At 40.1% G+C, this 19,633-nt stretch overlaps 1 protein-coding gene across 2 annotated transcripts in view; it reads left to right on the top strand.

The window, feature by feature from the left end:
- Positions 1-19,633, top strand: part of plxna1a (plexin A1a) — a 263,334-nt gene that overhangs the window by 169,828 nt on the left and 73,873 nt on the right. For both annotated transcript variants that reach the window (XM_020704420.3, XM_078949962.1), the window contains one exon: positions 11,065-11,265. In XM_020704420.3, coding sequence (XP_020560079.1) covers positions 11,065-11,265 — 201 coding nt within the window. The remainder of the gene's footprint in view (positions 1-11,064; positions 11,266-19,633) is intronic.

Here is a 19,633-nt window from a genome sequence, read left to right as displayed (position 1 = left end):
AGAGGTCCCACAGCGTGTTAGGAGCAGCACGGCAGTCGAGCAGCATCGCATTTCGTGACTCCCGGAATGCAATGACGTAATCAGTGGGTGGAGTCCAAAACTAAAAATGGAGGAGAAGCTGATCGTTCCCACCTTGAACTTGATATTTTTCTTGTCTTCCTTAATAAAAATGCTGTTGAGTTTGTCAACTAATCAAATTCATTTAACAAGTTTGTGTCGCAATAACGGAAAGAAATCCATTTGGTAGAAGTAGTACTGTCTATCTGTGCAACATCTATCTTTTTAACAATTGGTATCATCACGGATATATTCACATACCTCCAAGCAACACCATGTACAACAAGTATATGTGATGACTTTGGAGCCTTGAAAGTTCAACTGAAGCTGTTGCTACCATGGATTTTACGGTGGGACTTGATTGTTTTAATGCTGCAGTTTATACGTATCAGAAAAGCTATTTTTCCTCGGTTTAATCTCTGGCCTGTTGGCTTCTCTCCTCTTGCTTACCTGCTCCTTCGTTCCTTTAGGAACTCTGAAGGAGTCAGCTGCTCCCTTCTTGTCTTTCAGCATCTGGCTCTGCATTGTGTTCCTGTGCTGAAACTCTGCTGTCGCCTGAGCTGGAAGCTCTGAAGCTGGCACAGAATGAGCTTCCCTTCTCCCCCTGGGTCTCTTTGACTGTGCCTGCCACTGATCTTCTCAGCTGTATGCTGTGTGTGCGTGTTGTGTGTGCGTGTGTGTGTACACATGTTAATTATTCAAAGTGTATTAAAGCTTAAAGATGCATCTCCAGATGCTGCTCTGATCATCACCGTGTTTAATGGAGAGAGACAGATGAGATGGGAAGCAAGAGGTGGAGCACCCACATTAAAACATGAGGGGGGGTTGAGGGGTGGCGGTGCCCTACTTGTTAGAGACGTAGCGAGCTTGCCTGAACCACAAAAGCCTTTTCCAAAACGGTTTTCTGTTGTTGCCACGCACATTTCCCTATGAGGACTTTTAAATTCTTGACTTGTTTTCCTGCTTTGTGCTCGGTCGGTTCACTGCTCAGAAACTCAAGTGCGCTAATCTGCCGTCTGTTTAGCGGAGACGGGTCGGAGATCTGCTGCAGGTTTGCTTTTAGTTAAGTTTGCATCAAGACTCTCGTTTGGATTCCCTTATTATCCTGCAAACGTAACAGATTGAACAAACTGCTCAAGGCAAAGGTGTCAACGAGCTTATTCAAATGAGGATAATTGAAAAATAAATGAATCTTTTCAAAATAAAAGATAAACGGGGCCCTTAAACCGTCATTTAGTGTATCCAACAACATTCTTTAACTGGGCCTAAACCTGTATAAATATATATATATATATATATATATATATATATATATATATATATATATATATATATATATATATATTGGATATATATATATATATATATATATATATATATATATATATATATATATATATATATATATTCCATTCAAATTGTGCTTTCCCATGTTCCATCTGGTCTCAACCTCTTCATGCCTCATGAATTTGGACACTCTTGCAAAACTGTGGGTATCAAAGAGTTTTGTTGTTTTTCACCGTTTTCACAGAGCAAATTAAATGATAATAATAATAGTAATAACAATAATAATAATACATTTTATTTATAAGACGCCTTTCTTAGCTCTCAAGCTCCAGTGTCCACATTTGTTCGACTACAGTTATGTCTTCAATTATTTACGCTATCAAAGTAATTCCAGCTGATTCTGAAACAGAGAAAAGCAGCCTTGTGCTGATATACAACATTGCACAGCAACGTAAATCAGCTGATTCTGAAAAGCGTCTGTGTCGTTATGCAACACTTTGTTACCCAATTGTCGCATAGACAAAACGATATGAAAAGCCGATTTCTCCACATCAGGCTAGTGATAGTGATTGCCTGAACGGGTCAGAAATTTACTGGAGGTCAAAGAGCGCGTGTTATATTAGTGTCGCTGGGCGACATCTTCGTTGTTGAAGGGAAACTGGTGAGAATTACACCAAAAAAACAAAAAAGACGAGGAAGAAGTTCAGAGTTAACCTGACAGTTTTCAAATTGACGTTCTTTAAAACCAAAAATCAGTTTTTGGGAATTTGTCACAGACAGATCATAAAAAAGTATTAAAAAATAAATAAATAAATAAATAAAACAAAGTTTTAAGCAACATTTTTGAAAAAAAGGTTACAAAGTCCTTTCAACTCAGGCAGTGATTGACCCGGATTGGACTTTTTTGTGTTCTAATTTTAATCTGAGCAACAGTTTGTACTTTTTCTGAGATCAGTGAAGACATCAGTTGCTTGACAGACATCGGTTGGAGTCGAGTAGAATTTGGCCAACGTCCCCCATGGGTCTCCTGAGAGGGGAATTGGCTCCTTTGATTCAGATTTTCAAAAATTTCCTCCACTTTGGAAGTGTTCATGAGTAAAATTAGAAAGTTCTGCAGACACAGCAGTAATGATGTCAGACGTGATTCTTTGATTCACAAACTCTAAGAAAATCAGTGATCCAGCAGAAAAGAGCACAAATCTTTATCCCGTTTCTGCAAACTCCCATCAGTGAAAGGTTGCAATGAGTGGGTGGACACTCCAAAAGACTTTCAGCAAGGTTCAAAGTGTCTTTCATTGAGTAGAAGCGATCTGCTGATGGGGCCCTCCCGCCACCTGAGACTGCTGCTCAGGAACTTGGTACATTTGTGTAAAAATAGATAAAAAGTTTTCTTACTGAAATGAAGCACAAAGGATGAGTCACAAATGTGCAATAAAAGATAAAAGGCTTTTTTTGTGAAGGAGAGCATCAACATTTCAAAGACATTCACCCAGTGGATTTTCAAAGTAAATACGTTTCCAGTTTGGAAAGTTGGATCATCGCTGGTTTTTATCCCGACCTTGAAAGGTTGGCGTTTTCTTTGGTGGGTCAAAGAAGTTTCCTTTTGTTGAACGGGTCGTGATCTGAAATAGGTTGAGTCTGTTTCTGGTGTGCTCCCCTGTGGCGAGGAGCACTTTGTCATTTTCCGTTCCTAAAATAAAGTCAAATTCATCAACTTTGATCCTGCAGGCTGAAAAGACGACAGCTGAACTCGCCGAGGCCATCCCGTAAAGCTCCTTGGTATCCGTCATGTGTGCAGTGTGTCGCCATCAGAAGGGGACTCGCTAACGCATTGTGTATTTTCAGAGGCTGCTATTGATCCGTGAGCTGATGCTTATCGGCTACATCCTCCACTTTGACTGTCCAGACTTGATAGCGTCCCGATAGACACACAATCGCAACCAGCCATCTGAGATCTCACATGGACTCTGACTGCACTAATTGGAGGCATGCAATGAAGACCTCTGACGTCCTGATAGAAACCATTGTTTGGTTTTTTCACTTGAGGTTTATTTAACAAACATTTGAGGTGGGTCTAGAGCAGGCGTGTCCAAATCGAGGCCCTGAGGGCCGTTCTCCACCCGGTTTTCCAGAAACCTTGCCTTATCTGCTGCTGATTACCTGGATCAGGTGTGTTCAGCCAATAAGGAGCTTCAATGGCAGTTTTTTTGGAGAACACTGGCCCTCCAGGCCTGGATTGGGGCACCCCTGGGACTCCTGAGGATATCTTAATTGTACGAGTTAACCCTTCAACACCTGAGATGTTGCAAGCAACACCTAGATAACACACACTCTCTAACATGCTGTAACTCTTTGACCCTTTACGTAATCTTTGGGAATCCACTGATTTTGACACCGAGAAAAGCTGATTTTCACATCGGTGGTCCACTGTTATGCTATATTATTACACATTTCTGACATTAAGTGCTGCATAATAGTACCGTACTGTTTTAGGGGTGAGGACAGGTAAGGGGACTCTTTGACCTAAAACAGATGTTTTTTAAAGTTGCTGTTTTCATTGAACAGACATAAAAAACAGATTTAGATCTTCATAAACAGTCGTGTTGTGTTGTCCTTGTGAATGAATGATGAGGTCCCAAAGGATTTGCCCAGGAATCATTCTGCATCTGCTTTCTAGTGTGCCACTTTCTATTAAACCTATTCTCTAGGGCTGCAAGTACATGATTGTCCAAAACCAAGACCAAACGGAGGACTCTTCCTCTTCGGGCTGATGCGGTCATATCATCATATCAAGTTGTTATCTTTTGTGTGTGCGTTTGTGTGTCTGGAATAGTGGTCGATGGGGTCTCGCCCTCTTTTTTCTGAAACGGTTCATTGGACTGTAACGCTAATCCGCTGGGACCCTTCCATACTGGAGTGACCCACCCCCCAACCCCCTGGACACTCACACACATAGACAAACACACTGACTACCTCATCCATCATACTCGGAGGCTGTCTGCGCTTCTCTCTGTGAGGTGGCCTCAATGGTGACAGCCTGCAGCCAGTCGGAGATCTGGCCTCATCTATGACATCACCTCAGAGTGCCCCCCCCCAGAGGAGACGGTGTGCGGGGGGGTTGAGGAAAAGAATGAGCGAGGCAGGGAAGCTGTGGAAAAGAAGAAAAGTCGATATGAAAATGCAGCGGGGTGTCGGAGGCAGCGGGAGTTCATGACTGCAGGCATCGTCACGGTCAGATGAACCTCAGGGCAGAGGAAGAGTCAAGAGGCGATCAAATGTTAGGGAGACACATAAACGGCAACAGGGGAGTTCAGCAGGTCATCCCTGGAAAAATAAAGTAGTGGATGAAAAACTGATCAAAGTTTGAGTTTATATACCGACAGGGTTTACTGTTGCTAGAAAACATACTCAACACTGAGTTTGCTGGGATTTTCAAGACTTTCCAAAGTTTGCTTATTTGAAATAAAAACTCAATCAAAGCATAGACTTTTTTTGCTCTTGATTTTCTTTTACTTTTTAATCTCACTATATTAACAGAAAATATGGTTAAAGACTTAATAGATCTAAAACACTTACTTTATCCTTAAGATAGGTTAACCTTGTGAAAAGAGCTGCATTCTGGTATTTTGCGTTTTTGTTTTTTTTATTTAATAAATTATTCCAATTGGACCAATGTAAAAAATAATAAACTCTATTTTTCTCTCTCAGATCTTTTGTTCAGAATTTTAATTCATTTTCATTTTTTCTGCAGAATAATCTTTTTATCACATTAGCATTTCATTTACATCTTTTTCTAGCTTTGGACAAAGTAACAAAGCCTGGTATTTTCTTTTTTTTCTGTTTTTCCGCCCCTAAGATGTTATTTTAGTAATGTGTATTTTCATTTAGCTTATTTTCAGGGATTTCTTTAACACATTTTTATCACTTTTAGCTTTCTTCTGTTTTCTTAGTCTTCTTTTAAGAATCTTATCATGTTTTCCTACAAGTGAATAAAAAAACAGGGTTTAGCAGGACAGAAAGTTCTTCTGTAACCCTTGTGCCATCCTAGGTACTTTAACATTGGGAGTGGGGTCATCTGGACCCCGCAAGACAGTGCACTGAACCTTTTTTCTTCAATGATTTGTGATTTTCACTGGTGTCCATGAAATCCTCTCCACCTTTATCCACCTTTGTCATGGTAGGGAGAACACGTCAATGTAAGGATGGGGTCATCTGGACCCCATAGGATAGCACAAGGGTTAAGCTACTCTGCTGCACAACAGCATGTACTGTGCTGTGCGTCTAACGGACATGACAGAGTTGTCTCACAGTTGAGCACCTATAAACATTGAAAGAAGCTGATAGAGATTTCACACTATTGAAAGGGAAGTGAAGCTCAGACTAATTTCTTTCCGAAGACTCACCTTCTTTGATCACAGCATCTGTGTGTTTGGCCTCAAGGCTCCTGTAATACAGTTCCCAGCACTGGTTTGCTGCACAAAGCCAGAGGGCAAGATTTGACTTTGGATCAGGGTGTGTTTGAGAGCTGGGGGTGAGTGTGTGCACACTCGCTCTGTTCGTGTGCCTGTGCACTTTAGGCCTGTCGAGTTCGGAGTCACAGTCGGTGTTTATATATTAGGCTGTATTAATCACTTGGGAATTGGTTTGGCTGGACAAGAGTGGTGCGTTTGACTCCAGAGCCTCGCTCTTTCGAGAGCCTGACCTCCTCGACTCTCATTCCCACTTTAATAAACGAGTGTGCGACCCTCCAGACATTCCTTCCTACCTTCCTCATCACTTCACCTCTTCCTCTCTTTTTTTTTATCAAGTGGTTTATTGCCGCTCATCCTCTGCATAGCTTTTCATCCCTGACCTACAGTGCAGTAAACGTAAATCTCAACAAGGCTTTTTGCAGACAGTTTGTACCCAACCATTTACTACTAGATGCCTGTGATTCTCAAGAAGTTACTGTTTTAGAATATATATAGATTAAGAGGGCAGGCTTTTCTCGTGAAGAAGAAAAGAACAAGGTCACAGAGTGAAAGAAGGAAAAAAAAGAGAAAAGCAGATCAAGTGTGATCAGCAGGAGAGAAAAGAAAGCAGAGGATTTGGAGGAGTCCCTCAGGTAAAGAGATTGTTGTGTGTCATTGTGTAAAACCACTTCACTATCTGATGCAGACGCAGCTCTGACACCTGTCACAGCTCCCACAATCCTCGGCTCCTGAACCTTTGTTAACCCCCTTTATGCTAGTTTTTTTTTTCCTCTTTCTTCCTCTGTGGGTTTCTTTGTAATCTCAGTGTTAAAGACACTTTTTGTTTGTGTTCAGACTTATGTGAAGGTTCAAATTATCCTCAGAGGAAGGCTGCACGTTTCATTATGACTCATCTCTAATGAGAAGAGGTGTGTGCGTTGTTGGAGCAGGATGGGCAGCGGGCGGCGCAGATGTGGCTGGACTCTGCATTTGTCTGAGTGGACAGCAGCCAGGCAGGACGTCTGTGCACAATCGCAGCAGATGCTGTACTGGGCTAAAACACGACCTCAAGCTCTGAAAGCCAGTCAGCTGGTGGTTGTCATGGTGCAAACGTGCCTTTCTCCAAACTCCCAGCAAGGTTGCAGGGAACATTTGGTGCGTGAGCAGTGCTGTTTTGAGAAGCTTCACAAACTTGTGAGGTAAAACGCACCAACACATCCTTCAGTCTATGATTGTTTCCTATTCAGGACTCCTTAATAATTTATTGAAAGTTATTCTCACTTCATTAGCAGTCTGTGTGCATTTGTGAGGATTTTACATTTTAGCTGTCAGCCTCGCTCACAGACAGTCTGCTTCACTGCGCTCCGTGGCATCAGGTTGATCTCTTATCTACTTTCCTGATTTCATTCCTTCTCACCAGCTCGTACCAACACCACGGCCATAGGGGGGCTGGGGGTGTTACATTTTACTCCCTTTGTTGTATGGAGTAGGTTATGAGCTTTACTAATGGCTTTAAAAAGAAAAACACATCACTCATAAGAAGTTGAATAAATTCTGCTGCTCCCAATGGCCTAATCAAAGTTTACATAAACACTTTTTTTTTCAAAGTCTGTACACAAATGTTTGGAGGAGACCACCAGAGCTGGATCCCTGGCAGAAAAGAGTCCAAAAGTACAGACACTTCTGATTTTGATCTGGATGGGTCACCAATCTGATGGAAATAATTACTGAACAGGATGTTCTCGGCGGGGTTGTTGATGAATCTGATATTTAAAAAAAAAAAAAAATGTAAGCATTGAATATTCTTTTTAAAAGTCAAGTAAGTGACTCCTTCCTTTTGAAATGAGACCACACGAACAACGTTTTTCATCGTAGTGTATGATGTTCCTCAGGTTGTTACATTTCAGCGAAGAAATTGTTGTCTGGTAAGAAATACCGCAACATGTGGGACTTTATTGCACTGCATTGACCAAACAGCACTTAAAAATGACGATGACAAATAAACTATCGTTTCACTTCATAACTTTATACTGCCATCACCGCTTTATTTATACACATACAGTACTGTGAGGTATGTGGAGGTTGTTTGAAGTCAAATCACTGCTCCTCCGAAAACTTCAAGCAAGAACTTTCTATCTGAAGGGTTCAGTTCAGATCATTGCCCTCCTCAATAGCCATAGACAATAGACGGTAATGTGTGAAAATGTTTTTTCTGAACTGTTTTTGTTGCTAGTTGAGTGAAATTTCTGCACAAAGGGGTAATCTCCAAAGGCAAACTGGTGGAATGTCAACTTTGTACCAACAGTGAATGAAATAGACTTGACAATGTCTGCTTTTTGCCGTTGTCGTGTCATTTTGTTGTCTGTTTTTGTGCATTGCATGTTTTTATTGCATAGTATGCATGCAATTGTAACTGTTTCTTTTCCACCCTTGATATAACTTGTGGGACTTTACAATTTCTTGAAAAGAAAAGCTGTATTATCACGTCTGAGAGTCAGCAGCAGAGTAGTCTTCCTCTCTGATGTCACGGTGACATTTTGCTTTGTTGGTGTGGTTTATTTTAGCATTTACTCTCTGAGAAAAACAACACGCTGCTTCCTTTTGACTAAATGTTTATAACACAAAAATGACAGTTTGGCAGTGAGGTGGGATTTAATTAAACATTTCTGTTTGTACTTTATGTTTATTTTACTGCCTTTCCTCATGAATACTAAATGTACTTTAGAGGTGTGCATAGTATACCTCTGCTATATTACTTTTCTCTCTGTTTATGTGGCCGTGAATGTCTAAGTCACAATTATATTTCTTTTCCAGAACAAACATGTGTTTATGTCCAAGAAAATACTGTCTAAATTACAAACATTTTGGATAATAAGAAAAAGAAAAAATATATATTAAAAAAAACACATTTATCTGAAAGGTTTTCCTTAGTTTTGGAGCATAAATCCAGAAGAAACTCAACTATTGAAGCAGATATTAAAAAATTTAAAACTGAATTTATCCTGGATTGCGTGAAATGAAGAAACACAAACTCCAGCTGACAACTCAATGTTTTCTTATGAATTAATTAATGCAGAAAAAAAACTGCTAGAGAGTCCAATTTGCCTCAATTGAGACAGCTGGTGTAGCTGGTGTTTTGGCCAAATATTTACTGACTGAAGAGCGGCAAAGACTTTGTCACATTTTTTGAAGCCTCCAGGTCTATATACAAACGAAACAGTGTGAAGTATAAAAACTATAAAAGTCACATTAGGCAGATGTATAAATCTTCCTAAATAATAAAGATTTGTATTAGACTCTATTTGTATCTTAGGATATTTTACAACAACAATATGTTGTTTGGTTATGATGTCAAATTGTTTGGTAGTTCCAAAAAAAGCTATAAGGTCTCCAGAATGGCTCTCATGTCCCAAACTCACCTCCACCGCCCCACACCCTCACAGCCAAACTGAAACGCTGGAAAATGGTTATAAATGTTGAGGATAATCTGCACATTTCTTTGATATGAAGGCATATGGCATTTTCAATAAAGATCACTTCGTCTCAAGTAAAATCTTGATCGGGTTTTACTGTTACAGTTGGTTAGGTGGCTTCAGACACACGAGGTGCATATCTGTATCAACCCTTTTTTGGATCAGATTTTAATGCTTCACTCCAACACATTATAGAAGCTGCTTCAAGAAGCCTGTACAAATCAAATCAAATCAAATCAAATCAGACTTTATTTGTGGAGTTTTCTTACTGCAGTAGCTCAAAGTATTCAAACATCTTCCAATTTAGAAACCAAAAGCAAGACTGAAGACTTTCACACATAAAGGAAAAGATAAATTAAAATTATAGCACTATGCTCCACCCCACATATGCAAACAAAAACACAACATATTAAAAAAATTAAATGAGAGATTAAGAAGGTGTGAAAAAGAAATCTGGCTCGATACTTAAGTAGAGAAACAATGTTTTTGGGACCCCCCCACTCATGTTCACAGCAGATGAAAACCACAGGAGCCCCCAGATCAAAGCAAGCGACAAACCCAGAGATCCCTCTGTAGCAACCCTGTTCACTGAGAAGCTCAATCGCTGATCTGGAGGATCCACATGAGGAAAGAAACATGTGAAAGGAGTAAAATATGTAAAAGAAAAACAAAGATTAGTAATTAGATTAATACATAAATAAATGCACCTTAATAAACATATGCAAATCACTAAAAGTGAATTAAAACTATTAAATTAAATGAGTAAGCACAGAGGGATGAGTACATAACATAATGTATACATCAACTAAATAGATGCCTACATTTTGGCTCAAATCCAGATTAAAAGGGTGGTTGTGATTGGAAGTGATTTGAAGCTTTTGTTGACCCAAACGCTGTGATAGCAGTCATTTAAAAAGGTCAGACTTTCCTCATTTTTATTCTTTTGGGGAAAAAAATATTGATACAAATTTTGTACTTTGAACTGATCATGTAATATTATATTACTATTGAGTTAAGCACAAAATCTAGCAAACATGCTCTGTATTTTTGTGTTGCCACTGAACACGCTCATGTGTGCGTTTTGGGTCGAAATTAGTGTTTGTATGTAGAGACCTATGACATCAGTATGAAGAGATGATGGGTAGGAATAAAGGAGTCTGAGTTTTATTTTATTTTAATTTTTCCCAGCAGCTGACCAGCTCAGATCAGAGCTGAAGAGCTCGTGTGTTGGACAGATGTTACTGTTGGATTAGGGGTTTTTGAATCTTTGGACACACAAGGTGTATATTTGTATAAACCCCTTCTGGATGTGAGTTTTTTTTATTTCTTTTTTTACTCGTCCTGTCCAGCAGCTGAGCAAACAGATGTGAGCTGAGTGTCTCTTGTGTTGGACAGATGTTACTGTTGCATTAGGGGTTTTTGAATCTTTGGACACACAAGGTGTATATTTGTATAAACCCCTTCTGGATGTGAAGGTTTTTTATTTCTTTTTTTACTCGTCCTGTCCAGCAGCTGAGCAAACAGATGTGAGCTGAGAGTCTCTTGTGTTGGACAGATGTTACTGTTACAATAGGCGGTCATGTATCTGCGGACATATATGTGAATAAACCCCTTTTGTATTTGAGGTAACTTTCCTTTTTAACTATATGCATCAGGCTTCTTTGATGAAGTGTTTCTTTTGATGGACAATGATCTTAGTTTGCATTTGATGTTCTGACATTTTCTGGATCCATATCTTTGCTGCTTTGCTTAACTCTCAAATATTTCATCATTTGTCTCTCATGTTTTGTCTGCAGGAGTGCCCTCAGATCCTGCCCTCCACCCAGATTTATATCCCCGCTGGGGTAATGAGGCCGATTACACTTCTGGCCCAGAACCTGCCCCAGCCTCAGTCTGGACAGCGAAACTATGAGTGCATCTTCCACATCCAGGGCAGCGTGCACAGCGTCCCTGCTCTCAGGTTCAACAGCAGCAGCATCCAGTGTCAGAAGACCACGGTAAGAAGAAAAGCTCCTTCCTGGGTCTCAAGCTGGTTTTACTTCACAGCTACTTAGTAAGTAAAGGCTTAAAACGGAGCCAAAGGAACACGGGGACCGACTGTTGGAAAGCCACAATCTCTGACTGATTTCTGCCTTTTGGGTCTGACTCAAACTGCCAACAATAATGGAGAACAGCCGTTAGAGAAAAGTTAACTTCCTCAGCTCCAATCAGAGCAGGAGGCAGAGGGGAGGCAATTTAACGATGGCAATTATGTCTTAAGGAGGCGTACAATATGAATAACTTGCTGCAGCGCTGGCTCACTGTGATTGGTCCAATGATGAGGGCTTCCTGTTAAAAGGCAGCCTGAAAGAGCGTTTTCCCCCCTTTGGCAGCTGCGATGGCGCCCTTAACTCCAGCCTGTCACACACCTGACAGAGGCCGCGGTCATTCAGCCAACTTCCTCCCCACACAGCTGGCTCCAAACACGCAGCTGATTTGCGACCTCTTGCTGTTTTTGAACTCTGCTACAATGGAAGTTTGCACCCCTGCAGGGAGGGCCTGAAAGCCTTTGTTCCTCAGATGTGTGACAGCAATTCAAAAAACAGTTAAAGCGAATGGTATTAAAGTGTACTTCAGGGTATAATGACGGCTCTCGTGGTTCTTTTGAGGTTTGGAAATGAAAATTATGCACAATTAATCACATATGTTTCTATGATTGCTTCTTGTGCTTTTTGACAAATTTATTCCTAAGTAGATGTATTTGAAACCTCCTGAATACTGATCAAGTTGGAAAACAGGAAGTTTTGTACATCCTGTTGAGATGCATGATGTGGTTCAAAAGTTAATTTTCTAAATGATTCTCATCACTTTGAGTTCCATTCTTCAGCTTTATGGTGGAAATGATACTCGAGCCCTGCAGAGTTTAGGTGAAACTGCATAAAACCGCTTTGGAGTTCAAAGTTGTAGATGAAGACCTCCATCGGGAAAATGATCATCCAGGACAAAAATGGATCATCAAGTGGTGAATAGTCAGCAACAAAATCTTCATTTAGTGTATTTAAAGTCCCTCTGCGATCATCTTTTGATCTATTTTCAAAGTGTTCCCAGTGGTATTTTAATGATTGTTACGCCATTGTTAGCCCAATTCTGCTGAGCAGCAGTAGTTCATTAGAAATTCACCTCTGAGTTGCGGGCAGGACTATTGTTGGAGAGTAAGCCCAACCTCATTTCCTATCATCCATCTGTTTAAACTCTTTCCTGCTAGCTTACAACCCCAACCTGACAAAAGCGGTGCAACAAAAATGGCGAACATTTTTGGAACAATCCAGCCGTTCAGTTCTGATCCAGATTCCAGCTCAGACGAGGAAAACAAAGACTTACATGGATGTATTTGTCCGCATTTGGATGCATCAGAATGGAGCGGAGCAGGGAGCTTGTGGCCCGCTCAGCAAATTTTCTGTTATGAATAGAATCTTTTTCCAACAACATTGTTTTATCTGCTGCTGAATCACAACTCAGAAATCCACTATTGAGCTCATTTTCTGTATACCTGTCCTCCATTATCAGAACAATGCCACAAGAACATGTTAAAAACACCAAAAAGTGAGTGGGACTTCAATACCACAGCACAAATAATGAAAAAAACATTTTTTATTTTGTTTCCTTTACAAAAACAGAGAAACAAAAGGCTGTCATTTGCAAAAATCGGCACCAAAAACAATGATCCTCTGTGGTAAAGCTGACAAAACAGACCAACAACATGTAAAACTCCAGAAACTCAGGCAACTTTACACAGACGGCTCATTTTATTTAAACAGCAGCCAATCAAAACCATAATTTTTCTCCAATCGCTATAGAGAGTCAATTACAAGGAACAAAAGTATCAGTTGTCTAAGGTTGTCTTTAAGCCAAGATAATCAATAAAGTTTAAGCCAAATTAAAATAAATCTGTGAATTAGCCCCTGTAATAGAGGAAGGGATTATAAATAAACAGAATTACCTCCCCCTGTAAGTAGAATGCATGGGGTGACAGTGGAGACGATGAAAACACAGGAACATCAGCCAGAAGAAAGACAAAGAGCTAAACTACAACTGCAATCATTAGTTAGACGTTTGAAGAGCAGAGGAAGCGGCGAGTGGTGAGTGAGGACAGACAAACCAGTACATTGTAGGATTACTCGCTTGTGTTTTTCCTTATAGTTCCCGTCCAAACTTTCTGTTTTGGATTTTTCAGTATTTGATTTTCCACTTTGTGTTTTTTCATTGACTGTCAGAATGTCCAAATAAAGTCTTTTTGAGAGAATAAACTCAGTTAAAACCCCAAACTAGTCAAAAAGACATTGAACTATTGATGTTTTAGCTTTTCTGAGTTCTGACAAACTAAAAATGACTTTGTTGATTTTGGAAGAAAAAAAAAGGATAAATATCACAAAAAATCATTTATTTTGGCTTTGTTTCTAAAATTGCTGCTTAAGAGTGGATAATCTTGAAAATGTGAATTCAGTTGCTGTTCGAAAAAATAACAAAGACTACATAACACAGAGATTTTACTATTGTTATGGTAAACAAATGCAAGAAAACAATGGATTAGACCCAGACAATCAATTACACTAGATCAATACCAACCAGCCTATTAGCAGCCGTGTGATCCTGCTTTGTGTTGCTTGTTATGACTTTAAATTGTCTTTTAGTAAAACATTTTAAAAAAAAAAGCACAAAAATGCTTCTTTAAGTTTAACAGCTTCTTCTTTAAACTCAAGTTTTGGGAGGCAAGTCATACTCACAGCTATACGTACTTAAGCTGCAGTCCATGATTACAACATTGCTTTTTTAAAAGGTCCTGTTTCATTAAATATGTGCAGCATTGTTTGTCTCAGCTGGTGGTCTTTGTGACATTTTAACCAGAAAAAGGAACCAAAACTGTATTCTTGTAAAATGTATTCAACATTTCAGGTTGAAATAATGCCCCTCAGCATGAAAACACAATAAGGAAGCAAAAAAACAACAGTTTTATCTTAACTGGGAATAATCTCATCTTTCAGTCATAACTTTGTCAGGTTTATTAGTCGGCAGTTATGTTTCCTATAGAAGCATTCCATAAACATGTCTTTGTCCCTCCAAAAGCATCATCAACACAGTTTCTGCAACATCCTTAACTTCACATGTGCTGACGATCCTGATGCAGCAAATCAGAGGCCTTCCACCGCACAGACACACTTACCTTTATTTCTTGAGCCGTTGGTGCCCTTTTAATGTGTGGTGAACAGACTCTAAGAAAGCAAGAAACTCTGATTTCTACACAAGTCTGCAGTTGCTGATGCACGTGCTGCCTGCCTGGTGGAGCGGGAAGCCCCCTCCTCTGCACCCCGGTCCCGCCGCTCGTCAGGTGGGACTGTGATAGGATCCAATTAAGGGAGCTGTAGATAAAATGATGATGGATTGCAGTGATGCGCTAGACTGATGGACTCGCAGAAAAAGCCTGGTGAGAGGAAAAAGAAAGAAGCAGGAAGACAAAGAAAGGGAGTGCATCAGAGGAGAGGAGCAAACAATGATGATACACCAAAGAGAGGATGAGAACAAACCCAAAAAATGAGACAGAAACAGATGGAGACCGGATGTTTTGGGTTATTCAGGATGTGACAGAAAATGAAAGCATAATCCGTGTAATAGTAGAAACACTGAAAGAAAATAGAGGAATGGAGGCAAGCACACTTGGAACAGTAGGAGATGGTTAGAAAGTTGTTCAGCCGTAAAATGTGTATTGACAAAGGTTTGTCACAGTAAAATACCTGCATGTCTACATATTAAATGTTCCCTGGCTGTGTTGGTTACAATCTTACAGGTTTATTCTTTATTTATTTATATTTTTTGTCAAAGTGATGAACAGCAGCCTCCCGCAGGTTCAATAATTGACAACAAAAGTGCAACAGAACAACCTTTGTGAGGAGGAAACAAAAACACAGGAGTTTTGGTCTAAAGTTTTCCACTTTTCTGTGCAGTCAACTTTCTGTAACACGTTCAATCTCAGGTCCAACCAAGGGTACTTTACAGAAAAGGCATTTATGACATATCATGAGGTAGAATAGACTGAGAAATATGTGGCTCAAACATCTTATTTTTTTTTACATTATGGCTTACAGATCCTATGACCATCCCTTAATAATTTCATAACATTCTTGTTGTGAAACATTCTTTGGAAGAGAGTTTGGCCCCATTGATTTTTTTTAAGGTTTTGCCCAATAGTAGGCAGTAAGTCGAAAGAATTGCGAAAATTATCGGATTATTACAGTCCAGGACGGCGGCGGGACAGAATTAACTCAGTATTTGACCATTTAACTGGTCAGCTGAAAAGTTTAGACTGTTTAATTTAAATAAAAATATTTTAGAATAATTTGAAATACCTTCATGAGAAGATTATTAGTAAAATTTCCATATTAATATTTCCAAATTACCAAAGAAAACAGATGAATAAATAAGCCTGAAAGGGTTAAGGAAAGCCTCCCTAAACAGAAAGCAAATAAAAATATGAATGTCGAGGATCAATAGACAGGAGATCCATCTGTGATTGAGAACCGGCGCTTCTATGATGTTCAATATCCTCAGTGGGGAGTTGTGTGTGTGTATATGTATCACAGCAAGCAGCGGCTGGGGCAGCAAAGGGTAATAAATCAGAGAAAATTAGCCAGCAGTAGATGAACACTCAGCTGCTCGATCTTACTGTCTCTGAGTGCATTATTTAGTCACTCACGAAACACAGAAACGTTGAACTCGAATACACCGGGGTCCTCAAGTATGCATTGATGCACGCTGGCCTGCCCACAGGACAACCCACGGTGGCGTGCGCACGCTGCGGCTGCAGGGATACCTGCTGGTCTGTTCGTGGACGATAATACACGTGCACGCTCTCGTCCTCCCTGGGGGTTTGGAAGCTCAACATGAAGCAGACATATGGAGATTCTCCACATGATCCTCTCCCTAATCATGTGGAGCAGACGGAGACTGTAGGATCAGCAACAACCAGGAGCCTGCTTTACATGATTTATTACACCGACACACTTCGGCTGGTGTGCAGCACACGTGCACGTTGACTTCCTGCATGCATCTGGCTCGCTGCAAAGCTGCACAGTCCCTCCTGAAAAGATGGGTTTTTAGGTGTCTGTGTGTGCTTTACCAAAGGCTTTTTGATGTATGATATCTGACAAATGAGAAGTTCCAGCACAGAGTTTCTGCACAACACTGCTGGTGTGTTTAAGCCCAATGTGTCCTTTACAAAAAAAAAACTCTTAAAAACCGTTTTGTCATTTCCTGTTCTCATCTTGCTGGGAAAAAATAAAATGTGGTGCAAAAATCATTTGCTAAAAAACAATGATTTAGACGACTAAAAGTTTCATAAGGCTTTTTTTGAAGGGGGGAGTTGACTTCTTTTCCTCTACATGTGTCAGTTCAGACTTAAGTACATAAATAAAGAGCTGTCATTTTATTTTCCAAAATAACCATTCTTGCTCTAATACATTTTTTAACATTTTCCTGATAATCCTAATTTATTTTCATGATATTTCTTTCTGTAGTTCAAGTTAGCTAAGTTATAAACTGAAGATTTTTCAGGATAAAAAGTTGAATTTAACTTCCAAATAGGATGCTAGTAGTTTCTTATGTGGTTGCAATTTGCTACGTCAGCATCGATTACTAGTAAACTAGTACTACTGCAAACAGAAATGTGTCTTATTGGTTTTATGAAGTACAGGCGAGTCATTTAGATTTACACGGAGGACAGAGAGTAAAGGGAATTGAGAAAAGGATAGTAGTTGTGGTTCCGTTTTTATTTGAAGTTGCACTTGTTTTTGGAGCTGATTGTTGCATTCACGGCAGAAATTAAATGGTTAAATCCAAATCCATTGACTTTAAATGAATGTAAGGTGGTTGGGGTGGGGGGCATGTGTGCGAGCGCGGTGAGCTTGTAGTTTATTTTTAACACGCTCTCGGGCATCCTTCAACATGACTAATTACACAAGAGTGACCTGAACATGGATGCAGACGCACACAGCTCCCCGTTTTTCTACTTTCTCCCCCCTCGCAGACCAGCTGCTCTGTTTTGTTAACATCGACAGTTTTCAAATCCTCAGACGCACACGCGCACACACACACACACACACACACACAGAAGTCCTATCTATTCATACGATCCATGGAGACATGCAACCCATGGAGACAATTCATGTAGCGGGAGAATAAACGAGCGGCGGAGCAGATAACGAATGAACCTGAGCTGGGCTGCTGTTACTGTAATGAGGCCAGGGACGGCTTTGTGCTCGCTTTGTACTTTTTGCTGCTCCTCCCAGCCCCGTTTTTTTCATCCTTAAGTCACCTCCTCTCCTTCCCTGGTTCTCTCATTTTCCCCCTCACCTCCTCATGGTTCAAGTGCCACCAAAAGTCCTCTTCTCTCCTTCATTCTTTCTCCTCCTGTAGTTGTCAACCCACTGCTGCTCTCCTTTCCCTTCCTCTCCACCCTTCCCTTCTTTCTTCCCCAGGGGGGGTCCACACTATGAGTTGTCTCAGGTAGATTAATTACATGCAGTGACATGAAGGAGCTGGCCACAGGCTTCAGTAATGAGTCTGATTACTCATCTCCAGCAGCTCTGCACACTCAGGGGAGGAAGTCAGGACAGCAGGCCAGCAGAGGGACGTCTGGGGAAGAGAGGGGGTACAACTTTGTACCCACCAGATCCCACCAGTAGTGGTTTGACACCACTTTTAAGTGCAAAGCTACAGAGAAGTCACAAACTTGCCTTAACTCAGGAGCTGCTCAGTTGCTTCTCTTTGAAATAGCAGCTTGAAAAGTCCGGGAATGATCTGTTTTAAAACAAAACAGAGATGAGAGAAAAATAATCTCTAAAGATGGATAGACTTTCCAACAAAATATCATTTGGTCAAGGTAAGTCATTTAACACCAGAGCTAAACAACACACACTTTTTAACCACTGGAACTCTTCGATCGTTTACGCAATTAACGTAATTCCAACAGATTCTGCTGGAGAGAAAAGCAGCTTTTGCTGATATGAAATCTGCTTTTCTCAGCTTCACAATCTGTTGGAATATCTTTATTGAATAAACTGTTGAAAAGTTAAAATAATTCAAAGAACGTCAACTTTGGAGCTGAAGTTAGTACTTCCAGGGGGGGCTAACATGTTAACCTCATTGTGAAAGACATTCTTGAGGGTGTGTCCAGAAGAGTTTAAATTGATCTTTTCTTTTCTATGCGGAGCACAACCAGGATGTGTTCAACAAACGAGCTGCAAAACTCTTTCACAATTGTCACAGAGTGGTTGTGAGTTTTTCAGGTTCGTTACAAATTTAGCCTTTTGTTAGTCAAGGTTTAACAGAGGTGGGACAATTGCTGTTACAGTAGTATTAGAGTTACAATTACATTAGTGACATAAAATAGTAATTCTGAACTAAACAGTCACTGATTGTGGTGGGAAAAAGGTCCAAATTTTGGTCAAGTGAACATGAAAAGGATTTGAGTTCCAGTTTTATCTGTGCTAGTTGTAAAAAAAAATTGGAAAAATAACTAGAATTAAGGACTAAAAACTGGTTGAATATTTCTTTATTTTGTAAGTGGTATAAGCGAGTTAGTGGCCTTCGTAGTGTGCATTATCAGAAATTAATGCACTTCGCGGAAGCAAGGAGCTTCGCTTTGCGTCGGACGGTTCAGGCTTCTACGTCTCAAGTTAATTTCTGATAATGCACACTTTGTCAACCATTAACCGTTACATGATTGACACGGGTGTCCCACTGTTCTGTGACCAGAGGAGCCGGGTTTACATCGGAGGCAGACGACCAAAAGGTTCAGAAACGACATTTCTTTATTTGACACAACAACACTGACTGCACAGCTCACCTTTGCTCCTCCCCTTTCAGCCTCTTTCCTTATTGGCTGGCCCCGCCCATGAAGAAAACCACTTTAATCAAACAAACAAACAATACGACAAAAGATATAGGTTTCTAAAAACTAAATATTTAAATTAATGTAAGCAAAACAGACATAAAATAAGGAGCGACTCAAATCATTACAGGTAATTAAACAAACCCCAACCCCCCTTCCTCCTCTGATTCCTTACGTTCAACTCTCATAGACAGCAAGTGGAGGTCTTGGCCCCCATTTTGTCATCTGGGCACCAGGAAGGGGGGTAAGAAACTTTGCAAATCCATGAACAAGTTCAAGCTTGTTGTCTTTTGTTACTCGCTTTAAACAGTCAACTGTGAGAAGAAATAAACTGACCTGTAACAGAATGAGAACGAGACAGCAGGTGATTAAATCATCTCCACTATATTTTAACCATGACCTAAAGAAAAACAAATCATTTAATATTTTTACGCAATTCCTAA

Source organism: Oryzias latipes, chromosome 7, assembly GCF_053564925.1.
Source record: "Oryzias latipes strain Hd-rR chromosome 7, Olatipes_Hd-rR_3.1".
NCBI classification, from domain to species: Eukaryota; Metazoa; Chordata; class Actinopteri; order Beloniformes; family Adrianichthyidae; genus Oryzias; species Oryzias latipes.
Note: the sequence above shows the minus strand (reverse complement) of the source record. Positions and strands in the feature narration are given on the sequence as shown.